This window comes from Mustela putorius, unplaced genomic scaffold (assembly GCF_011764305.1).
Source record: "Mustela putorius furo isolate JIRA1106 unplaced genomic scaffold, ASM1176430v1.1 tig00000827_pilon_pilon_pilon, whole genome shotgun sequence".
NCBI classification, from domain to species: domain Eukaryota; kingdom Metazoa; phylum Chordata; class Mammalia; order Carnivora; family Mustelidae; genus Mustela; species Mustela putorius.
Genome location: NW_025421489.1, coordinates 7,301,458 through 7,324,752, shown reverse-complemented (window position 1 = coordinate 7,324,752; position 23,295 = coordinate 7,301,458). Strand labels below are relative to the sequence as shown.

The window sequence follows — 23,295 nt, the reverse complement described above, 5'->3', positions numbered from 1 at the left end:
AGCACAGTATTGAGGATCTCAGTCCCTCTGCCCCTCCCCCATGCATGCTTTATCTCTCTCTTTGAAAACAAATAATAAATCTTAGAAAAAGAAAAGTACCACAGATGTAATCATGCATCCTTCTCAGTGCATCATATGAGGAGGCATGTGTTGATTTGTGCTCCTATTCCTGATGTTTACTTTGAACAATTGGTTAAAGTATAGTCAATCACATCTCTCTTCTATAAAGTAATTCTTTTTAAAAGAATTATTAATTCATATGCAAATACCAGTGAGTATGAAAATATACTGCCCTTGCCAAACGTTCAGCTAGTTTTAGCTCCTATTGATGATTGATTGATTTCCTTCCTTCCTTCCTTCCTTCCATTCTAGTAAGAACATTTAACCTGAGATCTACCCCCAACAAATTTTTAAGTGAATGAAATATGGTATTTACTCTGGGCACTCTGTTATATAGTAGATCTCTACAAGTTTTTCATTTTGCATACCTGAAACTTTATACCCATTGTGGACAGCAACTCCCCATTAGCTCCTCTCTGCAGCTTCTGGCAATCATCATACTACTTTCTGTTTCTTTGAGTTTGGCTATTTTAGATACCTCATATAAGTTGAATCATGCAATATTTTTTCTTTCTTCAACTGACTTAATTCAGTTAGCGTATTTCAAATTCAACCATGTTGTCAAATATGACAGTATTTCCTTTTTTATGGCTGAATAATACCCCATTTTATGTAAACACCACCTTTTCTCTCTATCTGTTCTCCCATCAGTGTATGTTGAGGTTGTTTCCTTATCATGACTATTGTGAATAATACCACAGTGCATGTCAGAGTGCAGTTATCTCGTCATGTTCTTGACTTTTTTTTGGATATACCCAAAATTGGGATTGCTGGGTCCATACAGCCCACTGATGCTTTTCTTATGTCTTCACTCCACACAAATTGGTTTTCTACTATAAAGAAGAGCTTTGCCTTTGCTCTATTCATTTCTTAACTTGTTATTTATTTATATTATTATGGTCTTACAGATTAAAATTTCATCCAAAGGGTTATAATCATCATAATTTATTCTGATTATCGAATTATTCCAGCTTAGGCTATTAGGAACTCCTGTAAACTATCTTCTATGAACTTTTCAAAGTTGTTAATCACTCTTTGATCACTTCCTTTCATCTTGCACAACAAAATATCCCACACTGATCTTATACTTTTTCTTCCCCAGACTTGATATCAGCTCTAAATAGCCCTGATTGTTTTTAGTGGAGAGTGATAGTTTAAAAATCAAGATTATTTTTTTAATGAGTCATTACTTCTTGGCCTTCTCAGTGGACAGAGCTAGTAAATTTATGTATATGTATACATGTGTTTGCGTATTTCCATGGCTATTGTCTATCTGTTTACCTGCCTGTCTACCTATCTACCTATTTACCTACCTATCAGTCTACCTGTCCACCTCTCCAGCTACCTATCCATTCATCCATCCATCCACCATGGATAACACCAATTTTAATCCAGTACCACATTTTCATATTTGTCACCTGTATTTACAACATTAACAGCCTAGTACCAAGTTAAATCAATTTTTATATTTAATTGCTCAAATCTAGAATACGCAGAAAGCATTCTAATTTCAGAAATGCCAACATATATCACTGTTAGAAGCAAGCAAAATAATTAGAATTTGATATTTGTTCTTAGTTTTTTAAGATGAAATATATAGTGCATACATCACAATTTGGTGTTTTGACAAGTACATGCACATATATCACAAATATAGTACATTTATATCATCCAAAAAAGTTCTTTCACACTTCTTTCTATTATGTGTCTGCATATTTACTATATACACAAACATTTTTACAAAAAGACTCTCTGGGATTTCAGATAGGTTCATATTGAATCTATAAAAGAAACTGGAGGAAAACTGCATGTTAATGACCCTGAGTTTTCCAGGGATGACATCCTATATAAACAAGTCCAGTATAGACATGTCTTTTTAATATGTATTCCAAATACTTTATTCTTTTCATACTTGTGAATAAAATTACTTTCTAATTTCAACTTGTAACTTTTTGCTGATAACTTGTAGAAATCCAATTGAGTTTTTTATATTTTCCTTGTATCCTATAACCTTTCCAAATTTAGTTAAGAGTTCTAGTAGTTACCATACAGATTTCTTAGAAATTTTTTGTGTAGATAATTGATTAATTTATGTGATTTCATATGCTTTCTCTTCAATTCCATTTTACTTGCTTTTCCTATTGCACAGACTAGAACTTTCTGGACCGTTGTTGAATAAAAGAGGTGGGCTTTTGGACTTTTGGACTACTTACTCTGTTCCCAGTCTTAGGGTAGAATTCTGCAGTATTTAACATTTAAGTCTGAAACTAGCTATATGTTCTCCACAGGTCCCTTTTTTCAGTTTGAATGAGATCCCTTTTATTGATAGTTTACATCAAGTTTTATCATAAAGAAATATATGTTTATAAAAAATAAAAAATTAAAAAAAAAATAAAAATAAAAAAAAAATAAAAAACTAATGATAATAAAAAAAAAAAAAAAAAAAAAGAAGTGTTGAATATTATCAGTGCCTTTCCTGCATCTAGATGAGAAGATCATATGATTTTTTTCTCCCTTTGTATTAAAGTAATGAATTACCTTAGTTGATTTTTGAACATTAAGTCAAACACATTCCTTAATAAATGTATTGTTAAAGATTTTTGCACCTATGTTTATGGGGGAATTGGTCTCTAAATTTCCTGTAGTTGCTTGTCTGCCTTTGGTATTGGCATTATACTGGCTTCATAAGGAGAGTTGGGAAGAGTTCTCTTTTCCTTATGTTTTGAGAGAGTTGGTGTAAGTTAATACAGTTTCACCCTTAAAAGTTCAATTGAGGGGTGGGATTATGGACATTGGGGAGGGTATGTGCTTTGGTGAGTGCTGTGAAGTGTGTAAACTTGGTGATTCACAGACCTGTACCCCTGGGGAAAAATATATGTTTATAAAAAATAAAAAATTTAAAAAAAAAGCTCAATTGATTTGACCCATGAAGCCATCTGAGTTTAAAGTTGGGTATGTGGGAAATGTTTTATTATGAATTCAGTTTTTGTAATGGATAGAATCTCATTCAGATTTGTTTCGGTTTTAAGTTTTTTTTTTTAAAGGTATTCTCTATTCTCTCATTTCTTTCAAGTTGTTGATATTTTTAGAATAAATTTATTATTCAAAACAGTTATTCCCTTATTTTATTTAAATGTCAAAGGTTTTCGGTGCTATGCTATCCTTACAACTTTTCTATAAGTTTGAAATTATTTAAAAATAAAAATTTGTAAAAAATGTAATATTAAGAAACTCAGGAGAAAGAAGTAATGATTTGGAAAACAAGCAATTCAAATGATAAATTCAAAAGTATGTTATTTTTTAAGGTAGATAAAATACGAACTTTTCATTTTTTTTAAGATTTTTTATTTATTTATTTGACAGAGAGAGATGACAAGTAGGCAGAGAGGCAGGCAGAGAGAGAGAGAGAGGAGGAAGCAGGCTCCCTGCTGAGCAGAGAGCCTGATGCGGGACTCGATCCCAGGACCCTGCGATCATGACCTGCGATCATGACCGAAGGCAGCAGCTTAACCCACTGAGCCACCCAGGCACCCCCAACTTTTAATTTTAAAAAAGGAGAAAAACACATTTGAATAAATGTGGCCTTGTTAAAGGAGAATTAATAACCACATAGATACCAATAACTTTGTGATAGCTTGAAAATATCAATGAGCTAGTTAACTTTCTATGAGAAAAATGCCAAAATTAACTAATGAAGTAGAGAACCTGAATAGACCATTAACTATCCAATAAAGTTATCAACAAATGTCCTTGATTTTGTCTCTTGAGATAGGTACTACAGGATTCTATCACATTTTAATGAATTGCTAATGACCAAAGAAACTATTCTAACATATAAAAATGACTGATTTGTTTTATGAAGCTAATAAATCACTGATAAAAAACCCTCCAAAAAAACTGGAAAAGTAAGAAAACTGTAGTTCAAACTCCTTGTGAAAATAAATGTAGAAGAACTGAAAATGGTAGCAAGCCAAATTCAAATATAGAACCATTATACATTTTGAGGTCAAAATCTTACACTGTTTAAAGGAAATAAGACACTGTCCATGTAACCAAATAAACCACCGAAAAAAATCATAACAAACTGTTAAGTGCTTTCTGTAATATATGGAATGATAGAACTTTAACATCTTACAGATGATTGGATAAATTGAAGGAAATAATGAAATATTTTTATTAAAATCAAGATTATATTGCGAGTGTTTACTATTATTATTTAACACTCTTGTTCTGGTTCTATGCAGTATGTAAGGCGTGAAATGAAATACATTAACACGAAATTATAATGATTTTCTAATGATGTGATTATATACCTCAAAATCCAAGAGAGTTGCTTTAAAGAACATAATCATTCCAGTATTTGATTGTATAATGTCTTCCCAAAACTCACGTTCACGAAGTGAAGGTGAATGTGACCTTAGCTGAAGCAGGGTCTTTGCAGATGTACTGAGTTAAAATGAGGTCATACTAGATTAAGGTATGCCCTAGCTCAATGACTGTTAACACTTTTAAGAAGAGCAAATATGGACATAGATATCCAGAGGGAAGATAGTGTGAGAACACACAGAATGTCATGTGACTGGAGGAATGTATCTATAAGCCAATGAATGCTTAGTTTGCCAGTATCCACGAGAAGCTATAAGGATTCAGGGAAGTATTCTCCGCTAGGGCCATGAGGGAGAACATGGCACTGCAGACACATTGATTTCAGACTGCTATCCTTAGCAGCTTTGAGGGAATAAATCTCTATTGTTTAAAGCTACCCATTTTGTTGTACTTTATTATGGAATTACTAAGAAACTAAAACAATCTCCAAAGTCACAAAACTGAGAAAGTACCCCATTTATAACTGGAAACTAATTTCTCAAATTATGTTTTTTTTTCTTGTTTATTTTAATAGAATTTGTAAAACTTGTCCTGTGCATCATCAATGTAATAATCTACACAATTCTCATAGTTCTACTAAATAAGTAAATAAATAAATTCATAGCTTCCTTAGATAGGTTGGGAATATTCTTTGTTATGTAAAAAACTAGTTTCCATATTATGGGATTTCTCAGAGCTAGTGTGTTAATAATATGCTCGTGTATTTTTAAATCTTCCTTAAACAGAGATAATAATTTGTAGGATTCATCTTATTCCTTTGACTACAGACCCTTCTTCCATATGCCCATAAGTCCGTAGGACATTCATATTTAGATGAATAGTGTAAAAGAATTGATAAACTACCTCAAGAAGAATCAAGTCAAAGTGGAGGGTTGCCATCTTTTCATAGCCGCCTACATGTAAAGAGATCTCTTTGAGAATTTTCTCATAGACACCTACAGTTTCTTAGCCTGTAGTATTTATAGATTTATTATTATTATTTATTATTATTTGCAACTCCCATCCTGGAGCACTGCATACTATATTATAAGAGGGAGTAGTGGCACAGGGTTCTGTGTATATCATTCTTTAACTCATAGTTCTGCTACTTACAATGTGATACTTTGCTTAGTATCGTACTCTGAACTTTAGCTTTCTTATCAACCAATATACAATAGCCCCCCTTCCAGTTAGTTTTTTATCTTCCTAAATGTGCCTTATTTATAGCATATGCTCAATAAATCTATATTGAATGAACAATTGAATAGAACATTGAGATCTTAATTTTAGGAATTTGATGGTTGTGTCTTAAAAGGATTTAGATTATTGCCTTTCAAAATTACGAACTTTTTAAATGAAACTGATATTTCATGCTCATGAAGATAGTGATCGATGGAAAAGTTATAGTGTTTAGAAAGGTAGAACCTGGTTTGATGGATGGTACAGTTGCAGACAAAGGTGATCATTGTCTTCCTGATGGCACACCTGTCTGGTTCTGGCATTAATTGCTCCATGAAGTGACAGGAATTGGCATCTGCACAAAAGACTGTTTGCTGCTTTTCTCACCTGGCACCCAGGGGAAATTGTGAAATATGAAATTATAAGTTGTGCCTTCTCATCACAGTGATCTGAAATCTTAACAACTTATGCCTGCTTATTGTATTTTCCCCACTGATACATTAGAATTAAAATTTCCAAGGAAAAATATCTTTAAAACAATAGTAAATATCAGAAGAAAAACAGAATTTACATGATAGAAATTCATGTAGCATCATTTGTATGATTTTTGAAACAGAATAAATCCGATTTTCTCCAGCAAACATCATTTTTAAAAAAATTTCATTTTATTTCTTTTCAGTGTTCCAGAATTCATTGTTTTTGCACCACACCCAGTTCTCCATGCAATAAGTGCCCTCCTTAGTACCCACCACCAGGTTCACCCACCCCCCCTCCAAAATCCTAAGTTTTTTTTTCTCAGAGTCCACAGTCTTTCATGGTTTGCCTCCGCCTCCAATTTCCCCCAACTCACTTCTCTCCATCTCCCAACATCATTTCTTTATGCAGTTGGCCTTTCTGGATGCTGGTCTATATGGCAAACTAGTCTTCATGGGCTGATCAATTTTCCAACACAAGGTGAACTGATTTAGTTACTTCATTTTATAATTTTTAATTAAGACAACTATTCAGCTTCTAAACGATGCTTAGTTGGGGTTCATTATTATTTTAATGTATTTACCTCTCAGGCCTCTAAAAGGATACTTAGGAGAACTTGACTATTCTAAAGCAAAAGAGACTATTACAGTTTATTGTAGGAAAGAATAAATTACCAGAAAGTATCAAATGCAATTTTTAAAAAATCAAATCAGCAATTGGATAGAAAATGCCATTATGTTCATTTGGTGACAGAATTATGACAGAGAAATTTTCTCTATCCCTGAAAGTAGTAAAAATCAGTGTTAGCTAGACTGTTAAACCATTTTTTAAAAAGCATATTAGTCTTGATGCTTTCTTAAGTTAATTAATTTTTAGTTATTTCAAAAACTGAAGGCCATTCTTCACTATTGGGCAAGTTTTTTTTTTTTTTTTTTTTTTTGGATGTTGTGATAAAATTAACTTTCATCTTAGTGGTCTTTACCCTCCAAAATGGTATCAAAACAATGGTAAGACCCATGTATTTTCAAGTTTTCTGCTTTATTTGAAATAACTTAATAGTTATTTTTGTGTATTTAAACAATTATACTGATCTATGCTAACTGTAAGAATGAATCCATAAAGAAAGACACGATTTTGGTGCCTAGCAGAATTTGGAGAATCTTAAAGAGTCTGTTGATTACATTCTATTAACAATAGTATAGAATCTTTGTCCCAGAATTGCTGTGGCTTCAGCTGGGATGTGCACCTGTCTTCCTTTGGCCTGTGCACTGAGGAACAGGGCCCTGAGAGCTTTGGTGGCAGAATCATTCCTACTCTCATGTACATTAAATTTCCTTAAATATTTGAGAACTTGTTCTAACTAGCTTTCTTGAAGAGACAAAACTATATAAATACTTAACATGCTGCAACTTTGATCCTTTTTAACTATTTTTAGTTTTTGAGCACCACCTCACATAAAAGTAAGGTTTTTAATATTTTCATTTTCACTTTAATATTCAGAGAGAACTTAATAAAGAATATTATCAAAGAATTCTGACCTGTACATTTTATTACTTAAGATCAGATTGCTCATTGGCTTTATGCTGCATCATGCCTTTAAACATAAAGAACATGAAAAGTATCCTAAACATACAATTTTAGAAAATACAAACTCTTAGTAACACAATGCTCAGTTTTACAGCATCATCACTTACATCATCAGCTGTAGGATTTACCAGCAGAATTATAGGAAGAGGTTTGTGTAGTTCCTACTGTCCAGTGCTATATATGATGATTTTGGAGGTCACAGCTCTCTTCTAACAAGTCAAAGGCTGAAGAGACTAAGAAATCAAGAACTCTTATTAAATCCACAGGACAAATATCTCCGAGATTGAAGAGAGGCAAGTAAACCCAGGGAATCACACATTAGCAGATTAGAAACTTGGGGGCAGAATCCACTAACGGAACCAGTACCTGGGTAAGAGATCCGAATTGGTTATTGATGACGTGCCACATGGACAAGCCCAAGAGTTAAAAACTTCAGGAAACCCACTTATTGGAACACCCTATAATATTATGAGATTGATATTTATAATCTTTATTTATGATATTGTGTATAAATGTAATACTGCAAGGAGTTTGGCCAGGTTTCCAGTAAATATCAGAGAAAAATCCTCTCCTGCTTCCAACAGCTGGGGGCGGGGGGGCGGTGGAAACCATTTTAAGGTATCACAGAGCACTTTGCTTTTCCTCACAAGGCGTTCCCTCAGACAATGAAAGCCTAAACTGCCAGGGTATTTTCAGAGCCTAACTGGCCTCGTGGAAGGGAAATCTCTATTGCTAACCCTCTCTAGATATCCCGTTCCATGTAAGGAGAGGAGAAAAAAAATCTGAGAAATGCTTGTGAGGTTCACAGTCCAGAGGTTCATGATCCCTAAAAGACTGAGACCTAATCATAGAACTCTAGAATTCTTCCCCTCTCCCCACATTAAGGCCTATTTATAGCAGTTCCTCTTACCCAGTGTATCATGTCCAGCTATTGAGAAAGTATCACATGGAGAAAGGAAGAATTAGAAAGAGACATGACAGGCATGTTGGAATTATTAAACCAGGTATTTAAAATAACTATGATCAGTGTGCTAAGGCCTTTAGTGGATAAAACAGCAAGCAAGAAAGATGCACAGTGTAAACAGAGATCCTCAGAATCAAAAAGAAATCCTGGAGATCAAAACCTCTGCGACAGAAACGAGTAAGCTTTGGTGGGCTTATTAGTCGCCTGGACACAGCTGAAGAACGATATCTGAACTAGAAGACATCACAATAGAAATTTCCAAAACTGAAAAGCAGAAATAACAAAGACTGAGAAAAAACAACAGATGTTCAAGGACTTCACAACAAGATATGTGTGTAGCGGGAATACCACATGGATAAGAAAGAGGAAAGGAACAGAAGAAACATTTGGAAAAATAATGACTAAGAATTCTCCCCAAATGAATGTTGGACACAAAACCACAGCATAGAACATGAAGCAGGATAAATGCAAAAACAAAACAAAAATGTAACAACAACAACAAAAAAACCAATCAAACAAAAAGCACCCCTACACTTACATATATCCTTTCTAAGCTATGGAAAATCAAAGTAAAATCTTTAGAGAAGTTGGAGAGATAAGATGCTTTCCCTACAGAGGAACAAAGGTAAGAATTATACTTCTCAGAAATTACCCAAATGAGAACTGAGTAGATTGAAACATTTAAGGTGTTTGGGGGGATAAACAACAACACCAAACTACCAACCTTGAATTCATACGCTGTGAAATTATCCTTCAAAAGTAAAAGACAAATACTTTCTCAACTCTGTCAGACAAACACAAATTGCGAGAATTTTTTTTTTTTTGCCAGAAAACCTACTTTGAAAAAAAAAAGTTTTTATATCAAGGAAAATGATCTAAATCAGAAACTCAAATCCTCAAAAGGGAAAGAGAGCCTTGGAAAATAAATGAAGGTAAAATAAACACTTTTAAAGTTATCAAGGATAAATAAAGGCATTACATAACAATGAAGGAGTCACTTCCCCAAGGAGGCATGCCAATCCCTAATGTGTATGCATCTAATAGAATGTCATACAACATGCAACAAAAACTACTAGAATTGCAAGAATAGATGAATCGACTATTGTAGTTGGAGATTTCTGTACCCATCTATCAGAAATAGACCCATTGGTCTGTGTGTCTGTTTTTGTGCCAGTACCATGCTGTCTTGATGAGCACAGCTTTGTAATACAGCTTGAAGTCAGGCATTGGATGGGTGAGCTGGGTGACGGGTATTAAGGAGGGCACGTAGGGCATGGAGCACTGCGTGTTCTATGCCAACAATGAATCATGAAACACTACAGCAAAAACTAATGTCATACTGTATGGTGACTAACATAACACAATAAAAAAGAAAAGAAATGGATAGCCTCAGTAGGCAGAAGGTCAATGAGGTCATAGTTGAACTCAGTAATTCTTGCTGTCCTGGAAGTAGAAGAAAACTTTAGCAATATTTGTAATAAAATATTTTTAGGAACCTGGGAGAGATCATTGGTATTTCATGCAACCTAACATATTTAATTTCTGTAACTTATTATAATAAATTCCAATTAGTACACTTTTTATCTTTTTCTGTTTCACAATTTCTCATCTCTAAAATGAGGATTTTGTTTTAAAAAACAATTTCAGTGATTATAACTTTTACTTTAGGCAGCATTTCCCAACCCAAACTGTATTGAACAGAATAAGAAGCTTCCTGAATTCCCTAGCAGGACCTGAGGAGCAAAGATGAGGAGAAAGAAGAAATAAAATTACATTGACTAAATAGGTGTTTAGAGGAGGTTATGTGTGTAATACTTAAATATCATCTCATTGATATTGGGACTGAGAATCAGGTTTGTGGAAAAGTAAACTTGCACAAGCCATGGAAATGGCTATATGTAGCAAACTAAAATATTATTTTCTTTTGTTTTCCTTTTTTTTTTTTTTTTGTCAAAAAGACAATTGAGAATTTGAATGTTTGGGAGAATTTGAATGTTTGGGAGGATTGTTAACAATATCAGAAGGTTCTAAAGCATGTAATCTAATTAGGGTCACAGGTCACTATAAAACTCAATATTTCATTATTTCTTTTACCGACAAGGTTAATAAGGGATTTCATAGGCAAAAACATTGGATTATATAGTTGTTAGAAAAACTTTGCCCCTTTAATTTTGAGAAGTTTTAACTGCTTCAAGTAGTCAAGACCTGATAAAGACAAAACAGAAACTCTGCTTTTAATTTCTTACTAAAGCAGAGCAATAATCTAAGAAAACCATCTTTTTTAGCAGAGAGAGAAACCAGGTTTCAATTTTATACTAGTGTACTTTTAAAACCCATTTATTCCAATCCAAGTCAGTCCTGACCCTAGCAAAAATGCTCCAGTGATTCCCCTTCACAAATGTTTTACAGATTTCTTTATTCTTCTTTTTTTTTTCTTTTTCAATACAGATTTTGGTGTAAGTCTCCTATCTCTAAATAACCAGTTTCATTTTAGGACAAAATTGCTTTCTTTTCCCTCAATAAAAATGTAATTTTATCCCTTTTGTCTTTTTATGCACCTCTTTCTTACACACAGAGTTGCTTCCCTGAGCCATTCTAGCATCTTAATTACATTGATCAGAATTTTAATTCTTAGAAACCTTAGTTTCTAAAAACAAAGTAGTAACCAAATGTGAACTGTACTACTCCCACGTCTTCCCAAGCCTTGCTAGATAATCAGCTTTTATTTTACCAAACTTAGGAGTTCAGTTCATGTTGGGACTGGTGCAGTTGGCCAACAAAAATGACCTAAGATCATGGTTGATTTTTGTCTCTGGAAGTTTTCATGGGTAATTGTTAAAAACAAGTTGGTTGAAATATTAAAAATATTGTAGACAAATTATTAAATGGCTTTCAAAATCTTTGGTAACATAACACTTTGAAGTTTTGCTAGGTTAATTTATTGGATATTTGAGTCTTCTCTGAGATAAAATACGGAAGCATTAATTATTAAACATAGATTTTAAATATTCTATTTTAATGCTAGTGTCAGGATAATTTTCTCAGGTGCTGTTACAGGATGTGTCAAGATTGCTCTAGTTTTGGACTGCGTATCTTAAAATCTGCTAATTTTCTCTCTGCCATAATTTGGGAAATGTTTTCCAGGTACCTCCAGTGGGCGCTGTGATTTTGAATTTGACCTCTGTTCTTGGGAGCAGGAGCAGGGTGATGACTTTGACTGGAATCTGAAAGCTAGCAGCCTCCCTGCTGTAGGCACAGAGCCAGCTGCTGATCACACCTTTGGAAACTCCTCTGGTCATTACATCTTCATAAAGAGCTTGTTCCCTCAGCAGCCCATGAGGGCTGCCAGAATTTCCAGTCCAGTCATCAGCAGAAGAAGCAAAGATTGCAAGGTAAGCAAAATACCCAGAAATGTTGTGACTGCTGAGAGCACTAATACAGAAAATGGAATACAGAATACCAATACAGAAAGGTTGTTAGAGCTGTGGGAAGAATTTATCCTATTGATAAATTCCATAGTTATTCGAATTGTGGAAAGCACCGGAAGACTTCATGGTTACTATCCGTAAAGTATGGATAGTACAAAGGAAGTAAAATGCAGTTGCTTCCCCTCAAGGAATTTAGTACTTACTGTGTTATGGCCCAATAATGGGTCCGTGATTAAAGGAGCGAGACTGATACAAAGCGAAGGTCAAGCAAAGCTTTATTTCGTGCCAAGCATCAAGAATCAGACCGAACATTTGGGGACACACCTCTTACAAGAGAGGGTGACCCTTCTCTATTTCCGTCTAGCTATTAAGGGCAAAGGCCATGCGGTCAGGCCTGGCCACGCACTGGTGGCCAATGAGATTGTAACACACACAGGAAACTCCACAGTGATGCTAGGTGACCAAATGAGTTACAATTTACCCTAGTAGACATTTGAACCAGCCTATTACACCTTGATTAGGACTGGCGCCAAAAAAGGCTTCCAAAGGGCTGGGGCCCATACTCCTTGGTAGCTAGGGAGATAGTATGCAACCCCCTACTGATTGGGTGTCTCCACCGGGCCTGACCCACCCTTGTATCTGGGCTCTGTTACCTTGAGCTGGTTTCTGGGACTTGTTTTTAAGTAGGTCCCCTGGGGGAAGGGGAGCAGGGACAGTTTACGGGTTAAACAACAAAGTTATTGTTTAAGCTCAATGGAAGCTTCTGGCTAAAATAAAAAAATAAAATTGATCCTAACAACTGGAATTATGAGAATTTTACCATCAGAAAATTCAAGTAGTATATACTTAAATATTCCCACGAACAAATGTTAGAGCTGGATCCACTGTAAAATGGTTGAAAAAGTCTTCATGAAAAAGGAAAGATGAAAATTAGCCCTAAAAAATGGTAGAAGAACTTCTGTAGCCAGGAGAAGAAGAGGGTTTGGCTATTATCCTGTGGAACTTTCAGGAAAATGTTAGTACTATTATAAGTATAAATAGGACAGTATGGCTCTTTGGGACAACCGGCCTCTATGATGACTGTGTATTTTCAGGTCCGTCCCTTTTGTTTATTGATTGCTTTTATTTCACAAAGAATGGGAGTCAGCTGAGTTAGGATCTAAACTTAGCTTTACATATAACATAAATTAAACACTCAGAGATGGCTTCCCAAGAATCTTGCTTAAAAAGAATAGTATATGAATAAATGTGGCATTTATATTTACAATGGGAAGTGTGATCTCCGTAGGATCAGAACACACATATTCTGACTGGTGAGTTCTCAGGGTCTGAACACTGAAAGGAAAGCAAATTACATTCAGAAAGATGTCAGCTGATGATCAAAGACAATAGCATGATCGAAATCTTTGTTTTCAAAGTATAATATTCTTGTGTTGCCGCCTCCACCACAGAGCCTTAACCTTTGGAAGGAGACATTTTAAACCTTTGACCCAAGGTGCCCCAGATTCCCTGCCCCCATTACAGGTGCTCCCTCCTCTGTTTTGTACCAAGCAGCCTTCACCTCCTACCATTGTCATGGTTTTAATGCATGTTAAGCTTTTAGTTTGTATTGGAAGTTTTTCTGTTTTATCTTAAGTTGATTTCGTAGTTTAACTCTCAGGGGATAACCTCATTTCTATTATCTTGTGAGGCACATTTGATAGAATTTTCTGCAAGAGAGTGACATGATCTGATCAGAGTTTTAGAGAGAGAACTCAGCAGTCTAAAGCAAATATAACAAATTATACAGGATAACATTAAACTTTATCTAATTCGTTTGGAAAAAAAAATGAATTTTAATCAAATGTATTTCTCATCTGTTTTGTTGTTTTCCACATTACTTGATAGGTTTCTCCAAAACAAAGCCCAAGCACACCAGATTTTATATGTCAAGTCTCTATCTACAAATCTCTTATGTTCATAGATGTTCTGAAATTTACAAATTTTAGTCTTAGAAAGCTAATTAAAAATTAAACACAAAATGTAGAGTATTCCAGCTTGACTTCATGGCTTTTTAACTTAAGCTTCCTCTAAAAATGCTCCAAAGCTTTGTTTTTCATAGTGTAGTAACTCAGGATTTCATCCATCTCTATTTTTCCCTGGTCCTGGAACTGTAGTCCCCACTGTTTTAAACATCTGTGTGAGAATAATGAAATATGCCTAGAAGAAATGTCAAAAAATTAATGAAGAATGGTTCAGTTTATGAATATTTATGATATAGATTGAATACAAAGAAGTGAGGAAAGGTCATGCTGGGAATGACTGTGTAGCTCATATAAAAAATATGTATATCAGGTAAGCAGAGTGACCTCCCAGATTTCATGAAAATCCTTTCTGTCACTTGACCTTGTGGAATACCTTGAAGCAGAACAAAATCAAATTGAAGATTTTTCTTCCTTTTTAGGGATGGATGGTAGGAAGAATGAGACAGATTGATATGGGAAAGGATGAGACCTTTGAGTAACTCTGAAATTTTCAGAGAAAGTACCTCACTAGTTGAATCTCATACTTAGCATTCCCTCACTATGCCCTGCAGTTAGACTACATTGTTGTCAAGTATTTTCTTAACATGTATTGACACACACATGTCTATATATTTGCATGTTAACCACATGGGATCATTCAAGAAATGACCTCAAGAAGACAGGGAAATATTTATTGCAACTTAAGAGGTAGGCCTCAGATTTGTTGCACAAATAAGACAAAACAAGGCAGATGACTAGAAAGGCCATGTCTGTGACTGCAGGGAATCCAGACAGACATGTGTGACGCACACTGGACCATTTTCTCTTGTCTGTTGATGCTGGTCAAGATGTTGGCCATAGGCCCCTTATGTTTCTTCCTTTCATGAGTCATATAACCCAGATTTCATGGGTCTTCTCCCAGAACAAGTCATAACGGTCACAGAGCTTGTGTTGGAAAGTTTTTTCAATAGAAGAAACGATTTTGGATCACAGAAGAATGCCTGAAGGTTTCATCAGCTAGGAAATTTGAGTAGTGTCACTTCACATGGCTTACTTACTCTATTAAGTTGATGCTTTTTGAAGTATGCACTGCATATTTTGTTTAATCAGATTCTTTTCCCCTTAAGCACATTCATTCCTTTCATTCTCTAAAGTGTAATATTACATGACTGCTGGTGTTTCAAAAATACCTTTATTCTGTGTGGGGATCACTCACCTTTACTGTGTGCCCTCATTCATACACATGATAAGATAAAAGCTTAAAAGTGCTCTGAGTTCATATTTTTTCTAACCTATACAGTTCTTTCTCCTAGAATTTCCCCTAACTTTTCCCTTCTGTGTAACAATAACTAAGAATCTGGTGAGTTGTTAATCTTTGAAACTACTTATATTGATTTTTCTTGTGGGGGGAGAAATGCCCAAGGCTTCTTTCTTAGATCATATCTCTAGCATTTCAGCTAAATTTGGATAACTGCTGTTCTGTTGCTGGTAGTTGGTGGTAGATAGCGGAGCCCTGAAAATCGTACATATCTAAAAACGTGTTTCAAGTGCAAGGAATATGGTAGAATAAGCATCAGAGTACTCCACTCTTTTGAAGAAAATGATTTAAAATTTAAAAGACTGAAAATGGTCTTCTTTAGTTCCTACTATTGTTTAATCATGAAGAGTCTTTAGATAATGGATCATATTTTAACGATATTTTATTCCTTTGCCAGTGGACTTTTAGGAGTTTATTGGGAAATTCACCATTTAGAAGTTAAAGAATGAAAATAAACTCTGCTCAGGTTTTCATCTAAATTTCTTTTTGATTCTTACTGCTCTGTCTTCCATATATCGAGACTTATAATTTAAGGCTGGCCTGACTCCACACAGTACTACAGTACTCACAGAACAACAGGCCACGCAGATCTAGTTTTCCTTTGGGAGTCTGTTAATAAAGGAGAGGGCGATATTATACAACTGAAAGTAAAGTGGAGTTAATCGTACTAGCTATATACAATATTTCTGTTTCTGGTTACAGATCATTTTTCATTATCACATGTATGGAAATGGCATTGGGGCACTCACCTTGATCCAGGTGTCAGTATCCAACCAAACAAAGGTCCTACTTAACCTCACTGTAGAACAAGGCAATTTCTGGCAGCAGAAGGAACTATCACTGTCTGGCGATGAAGACTTCCAACTTCAATTTGAAGGAAGAGTTGGTGAAGGACACCATGGTGATATTGCCCTCGATGACATTGTGCTTACAAAGGGCTGTCTGTCACCTCACCGCTCTGTGACAGGAGACCTCCCCGAGCCTCTTCCAACAGGTACATTTTAACAACAACATTTTAAGTTGTGATTACTTGGTATTTTTATAGAGTGGAAAGGTGGAAGGGAAGGAAAGAAATGGAGAAGAAATAACAGAAACCCCGAGTGATTCATTGCTTTCATAAAGAAAAAAGTCTTAAAATCTTTCAAGCCTTGACTCATAATGCTGTTCTCCAGATTTTTTCCAAGCTTCAGTGTGTTTACTAGTTTCTGACATCTGTTTAGTCAGCTGCTTCTTAGATCAACAAAATAAGAGAAGACTCCTTTGTTTGCAGTCCGATTCAGAATTCAATCCTTAACAAATATCATTTTACCCAATGAAATATAAGAACATCAGAAACAGAGTTACTTGATTTTAATTAGGCATGACTGTGGATGGGCCATTTACTTTATTCTTTTTAGACCTGTGGATATTGCGACTTGAACGGTTGCATTTACATATTTAAATAGTTCAGGAGATTGAATATGTTCATATACTCTTTTAAACTCTTCTTTGGTAATTTGTCTAAGGAATTATATCAGCATATTGGTATGTATATGTTCAATATAATGTGTATAGTAACAATGTTGTAGGAAGTGGGAATAGCAAGCACTATTGATCTGTGTGATCTCTCAGTGGTATGGAATGAAAATAAATGCTGTCTATGTTATTAAAATGAAAGGACAACAGATTTTGGAATGAAATAAATGCTGTTTATGTTATTAAAATGAAAGGACAACAGATTTTGTCACTTTGTAGGACATATTAATATTTAAACCCTGAGTTTACTGAAGAAACCGAAAGTGCCATTCCTTTGGTATATAAATTATATCTTTCATAATTAGTGAAAAAGAAAGTGCTTTAAAAAGAACAAATGTTTGCTCTGGTTTTTAGCATGGTAGATGGAATAAGGAACATTACATTTAGTATTTTCATTTGGTTAAGAGGAAGTTTCTAGATAGATGTTTCCCAGTTGACTGCATGTTGAACAGAGTCTTTCCCTGACATGTTTCTAGCACTATGTGGATTAGTATAGAGAAAAACAAATGAACATTTGAAGGCTGTTTAGGTATAAATGTCCTCATGAAATTGTAATGCAGGAGCATTTCAGATACCTCAGATTTCATCTACTTCTTTGAGAAAAGCTTTGCTTTCCATTCTGTGTTGACTGGATGGTGGCTATACTAGCTTGTGTATAGGTCTAGCCTTTGAAAAAATAATCTAATAGCATCTATGTAGTGAGGGGAGCAAGGTTTATGTTCAACCACTTCAAACTTTAAAGAAAAACTATAAAGCAGGGTGCGTGAAGAACAAATCAGTCTTGTTGGGAATGTCAGATTCTTAAATTGTGAAACCTCAGATAAAAGTTAGTTAAAAGCCATTTCCAAAAGGAAAATTTAAAAGTTATCTACAAAGTGGTATAAAATATATATTATCAAATGAAGGACACATATTAATAATGATAGAGTTCTTTGTCTATCCTTATGATACTTGAAGTGTCATATTAAACTTTTTTCTTTCTTTCTTTCTTTTTTATAATTTTTAAAAATTTTTTATAAATATATAATGTATTATTAGCCCCAGGGGTACAGGTCTGTGAATTGCCAGGTTTACATACTTCACAGCACTCACTATAGCACATACCCACCCCAGTTTTCATAACCCAGCCACCCTTTCCCTACACCCCTCCCCCCAGCAACCCTCAGTTTGTTTTGTGAGATGAAGAGTCTCTTATGGTTTGTCTCCCTCCCGATCCCCTCTTGTTTCATTTATTCTTTTCCTGCCCCTGAAGCCCTCCAAGTTGCATCTCCACTTCCTCATATCAGGGAGATCATATGATAGTTGTCTTTCTCCGATTGACTTTTTCCGCTAAGCATAATACCCTCTAGTTCCATCCACGTCATCACAAATGGCTGCATAGTATTCCGTTGTGTATATATGCCACCTCTTCTTTATCTATTCATCTAGGTTCTGTCCATAGTTTGGCCATTGTAGACATTGCTGCTATAAATATTCAGGTGCACGTGCCCCTTCAGATCACTACATTTATATGTTTAGGGTAAATACCCAGTAGTGCAATTGCTGGGTCGTAGGATAGCTCTATTTTCAACTTTTTGAGGAACCTCCATGTGGTTTTCCAGAGTGGTTGCACCAGCTTGCATTCCCACCAACAGTGTAGGAGGGTTCCCCTTTCTCCGCATCCTCGTCAGCATCTGTCATTTCCTGACTTGTTAATTTTAGCCATTCTGACTGATGTGAGGTGGTATCTCATTGTGGTTTTGATTTGTATTTCCGTGATGCTGAATGATGTAGAGCACTTTTTCATGTGTCTGTTCGCCATCCATATTAAACTTTTTGATGAATGGAAAATAAAAGAATCTCTGCTCTTAAGAATAATTCAGTATGGTAACGGGTTATAGGAAAAACACCTCAAGTAACTCTAATAGTAGGTAGGCTATAATTAAGTGCCAGGAGAAATATACAAAACTTTATGAGAATGCAAAAAAAAAAAAAAAAAAATGAAGAAAACCCCCAGCTGAGGGCATCTGATTTGAGGATAATTTATAGAATGTGCAGGAGTTTGGAACCTCACCTAGGGCTTATAGGAAGGAAAGCCTCCTTCAGTTTGCTGGATAGAGTTGCCGAGTGTGAGCGCAGTAGATCAAATAATGAATGTGGGGAGGAAAGCACTGTGGGCACGCCTAAGGGCATGAGACAGGAGAGACGGTGTCACACAGGCTGCCAAGATGGCCTGTCTTGTGAGTGGATAATTTGTCTGAAGCAGGAACCTAGTACCCCTGAGTCTCTGCGATAATATTACAAATGAAATAGGGAGCTAACCTGGGACCAACTCAATTATTGGCTTGTTTCAGTTTTTTCCCCAAATGAACATGCATTGAAAATGTATTGACTAGTCTTAGGAAACAAATAAGAAGGAAGAAAGAAAGGAAGGGAAAGCAAAGGAAATAGTAAAAGCTCAAAATAAAATATCGTATTCCTTTGCATAAAGTACGGTAACTGGTAGAAATGGCTGTGGTAGAAGGACTCCAAGAAGAAAAATTTTTAAAAAAACCACCAAATGTCTTTATTTATATTATTGATGAACACTCTGAAAAATAAGGTGAAATACTTGAATTTTTTGATGGCTCCCTTAGCTCCAATACCCACATTCAAATGTGGCAGATGAGAAATATGTGTGTATAGAGTTAACATTCCTACAGACTATTGGAGTATTTGTAACTATGCCTCCAGAAACTTTAAGTATATGACCTTCTCTTGGGAAAAGTGAAAAGCTACACCTTGTTTAGACTTGAACTATGAAGTGATTCTGACACACTATGGTATCATCTTGAGTTTAGAGGACTCTGTTGGAGTCACTGATATTTTTAAAGGAATGCTCCCTCTCTCTCTCTCTCTCTCTCTTTCTCTGTAGATTTTCAGGATGGGTGGAGGAGGGTGGTATCCTGAACACATCACTGTTGCATTCCCACCAACAGTGTAGGAGGGTTCCCCTTTCTCCGCATCCTCGTCAGCATCTGTCATTTCCTGACTTGTTAATTTTAGCCATTCTGAATGAGGTGAGGTGGTATCTCATTGTGGTTTTGATTTGTTTTTCCCTGATGCTGAATGATGTGCAGCACTTTTTCATGTGTCTGTTGGCCATCCATATTAAACTTTTTGATGAATGGAAAATAAAAGAATCTCTGCTCTGATACCATGAATGTCTAACAGAAGTATAAGGAGAGTCGCAAATGTGAACCACATACGTAATTTTATGTTTTCTAGTAGTTCTATTTTAAAAAAAGTGAAATCAATATATTTTTATTAACTTAACATATCAAAAATATTATCATTTCAATACAAAGGCAATATAAAATATTAATAAGATATTTTAAATTCTGTATATTTTATTCTCACAACACACCTCAGTTGGGATTGCCTGCATTACCTACATTTCAGTTGCTCAGTAGCCTCTTCTGGCTAATGGCCACCATTGTGGACATAGTGGACATATAGTGGACAGTCCAGGAGGTGAAGTGAATATTCTAGGACATTTTCAGGTCTGTCATAGGGTTCCATTTAGTTAGGGCAGAGTTCATGAATATCCAAGAATTGCAGTTATATTCTTTAAATGGGAGTACAGGTATGTTTCCCCAACACCAAGTATGAAAGCACAGGTACCATGTTTGAGCAGACTAGCTACTCATCTCAGACTCCCTTCTTACTACTATGCATTGCCTAACTGCCCTGAGACTCAAATTTCCTCATCTGTAAAGCAGAAAGAGTATCTCTTATTTCCTAGGCCCCTGAGGATAAAGAGGTCATTGCCTATGTAATTTGCTTAGTCTCATGTTTGGCTCATGGTAGACATTTATTCAATAAAATCAACTCATATTATCCTTTATTTGGGGCATCTTTGTCAGTTTTCCTTAGGTGATACAGATATTTGAGAGTAAGCCTCCATTATTTGCACTTTATTAAGAATATGTTTCTTTCATATATTTTGAAAAAAATGTTTTGTTTTTTGCTGAGATCACATATAATTTTTTCACATTGCATTGTAATTGCTCAGTCTTATCACTTTCTGACAGTCTAATTAACTATTTTTGATGTGTCATTAATAACATGTGTATATACCTATCTTGAAAAGGCTGCTAATTTCTCTTTCCTGCGAAAACACTTAACTTGGAACTTGTACAGATTGAAGAAGGGTAAGTGGCATTATGGGCCATAAACAGTAGCTACGTCCATTAAACTTTTGAAAATGACTCTTATTCACATGCTTTTCATTGATATTCATGTGGGTAGGCTATCAGTTCCATCAAGGGTGGCTTAAAATAGGAAAGACAAGAGGAGACAAAACATATATATTTAGGAAGATGCAATTGAATTGAATCTGAAATCAGTGATTCTAATTAGTCAAATAAGACCCAGGGCTTTATTAGCAAAAGTGATATTAAATTATTTTTAAGTCTCTACAAGTTATATTTGAGAGCTTATTTTGATGGCAATTTTGTTAATTGCTAAGTGATGATGGATAAAAATAATTATTTAATGAATTTTAATAAGAAAAAGGCAACCAGGATTCATCTTCTAAATGTCCATATGCAAATTTAGTCACTACCATATTCTCTGCATTGTTGGCAGACATTTAATAAAAATTCTGAGTATAATGAAGGCAGGGAGCAGGTGTATGTGTGTGTGTGGGTGTGAGTGTGTTTTAAATCCCTACAGTCATTTCCAAATATGAGTTATACAACAAATATATTTTGGGATATCACATGCTAATCAACTTTTGCTTTAAGAAAATGTAAGGCAATGGGCACCAAATGGATTAGCGCCTCTTTGAGGTCACTCATTTCCCTGAAATATTTGCCAGTAATTAAAAGGCTGCTACCTACTGATTAAAATGCTGGCACAGCAGCTCAGGCAGAGTCCTGAGTTAGGAAAATTTGGCCAATTGTGCTTGGCTCTGATTTAATGAACCCTGTACAGAATGCTTAGTGCAAAATGCGTGCGTCTGAGGTTTAAAGACATGGGCTTGGACCTTTGCAAGCCCCACTACATGTATAATGTCATCTGGTCTACTTAACCTCTCTAATTCTTATCTTCCTTGTCTCCAAAAATGAGACAATTGGAATTTACTTCTGAGTGATTTGAAAAACAGTTAAGATAATAATATTCAGTGTGTTTTAAACAATACCTGGCAAATAGTTGACGTTCAGCAAAAATGTTACTTCCTTTTTTTCCTTGTTATCCCTCTTCCCTGCTAGAGAGATTACAAAGTTTCACTGTGTACACTGAAATTTATTGAAAGCATATTGTCTACTTGCTATTTTTTCTCCAACATATTCCAACTTAATTGCTCAAAGCAGGGGTTCAGACCTGCTTTGTCTTTCTCATTCCCTTCAAAGAAATGGCTCTCACAATAGCCCCAAACACCTCATTGCTTGAATGAATCCCTAAATTCTACCGCTGAAAATAATTTAAAAAATGAATTTGTTGATCTCACTTACTATTCATAATCATGCAGAGGAAAAAAAATATTCTTGAAAATCACAGAGGTGGATGGCTTGCTTGGGTGTGATAGAGGGAAGAGGAAAGAAGTTGATACAGGCATACTCTTTACAGAGTGTTTCCCAAGTTAATGTTACAGTAGAATACCTCTTGTTTTTAAATACTCAAATCCATAGCATGCTCGTATCCATGTATCTCTTCTTCTTTATTTTGTGTTGTTGTTGGGAGAGGGCACTAATATTTATACTGGAAAATATATTTAGATCACCAAAACTCATTAGAGTACTCTTTAAGCAATATGTTCTACAGGGAAAATCTCAAGTCGCATTCCAAATACAATTGGTAGACAAAGATGTTTTCAGAATTCCCTGCAGTAGCATTACATAGGATATTCATCTCGGGCATTTTTACGGCTAAGAGAACGATGTCACAGCAGCAAATGCACCCTGAGCCATTATTTCATTGTGCATTTGTCTTGACTGTGTTTCTTCAGTGACTTTCATAGGTAGTCATGCGTTGTCTAAATTGTACAAGGACTGCTTCTAGAAATTGAGAAAGTCTTGAAAAAATCTGTAGAGAGGAAAGCAAAACAAGTGAAAGATTATGATGTAAGAGAAGAGAAAGAAAAATATAACATTTTGATCAAGGAGAGCTGGCTTTGCAGTGGTAGACCAAAAAAAAAAGAAAGAACTCTTAGAATATCTCATTGACAGATTGACTTCTAAGTTTGTTCGTGTAAACATGTAATGTTAGTCGTAGGAAGACAACAGTGAACTCTCAAAAGACCAGCTAATCAAACTGACAGACATTGCTGGTTCAAATGAATTTATGGCTCTCAAAATACAGTAATAAATACAATAGCTT

The 23,295-nt window shown here is 35.2% G+C and overlaps 1 protein-coding gene across 1 annotated transcript in view; it reads left to right on the top strand.

Annotated features, from left to right (window-relative positions):
* Positions 1-23,295, top strand: part of MALRD1 (MAM and LDL receptor class A domain containing 1) — a 753,919-nt gene that overhangs the window by 304,261 nt on the left and 426,363 nt on the right. The window contains 2 exon segments of the mRNA XM_013058904.2: positions 11,834-12,081; positions 16,141-16,432. Coding sequence (XP_012914358.2) covers positions 11,834-12,081; positions 16,141-16,432 — 540 coding nt within the window.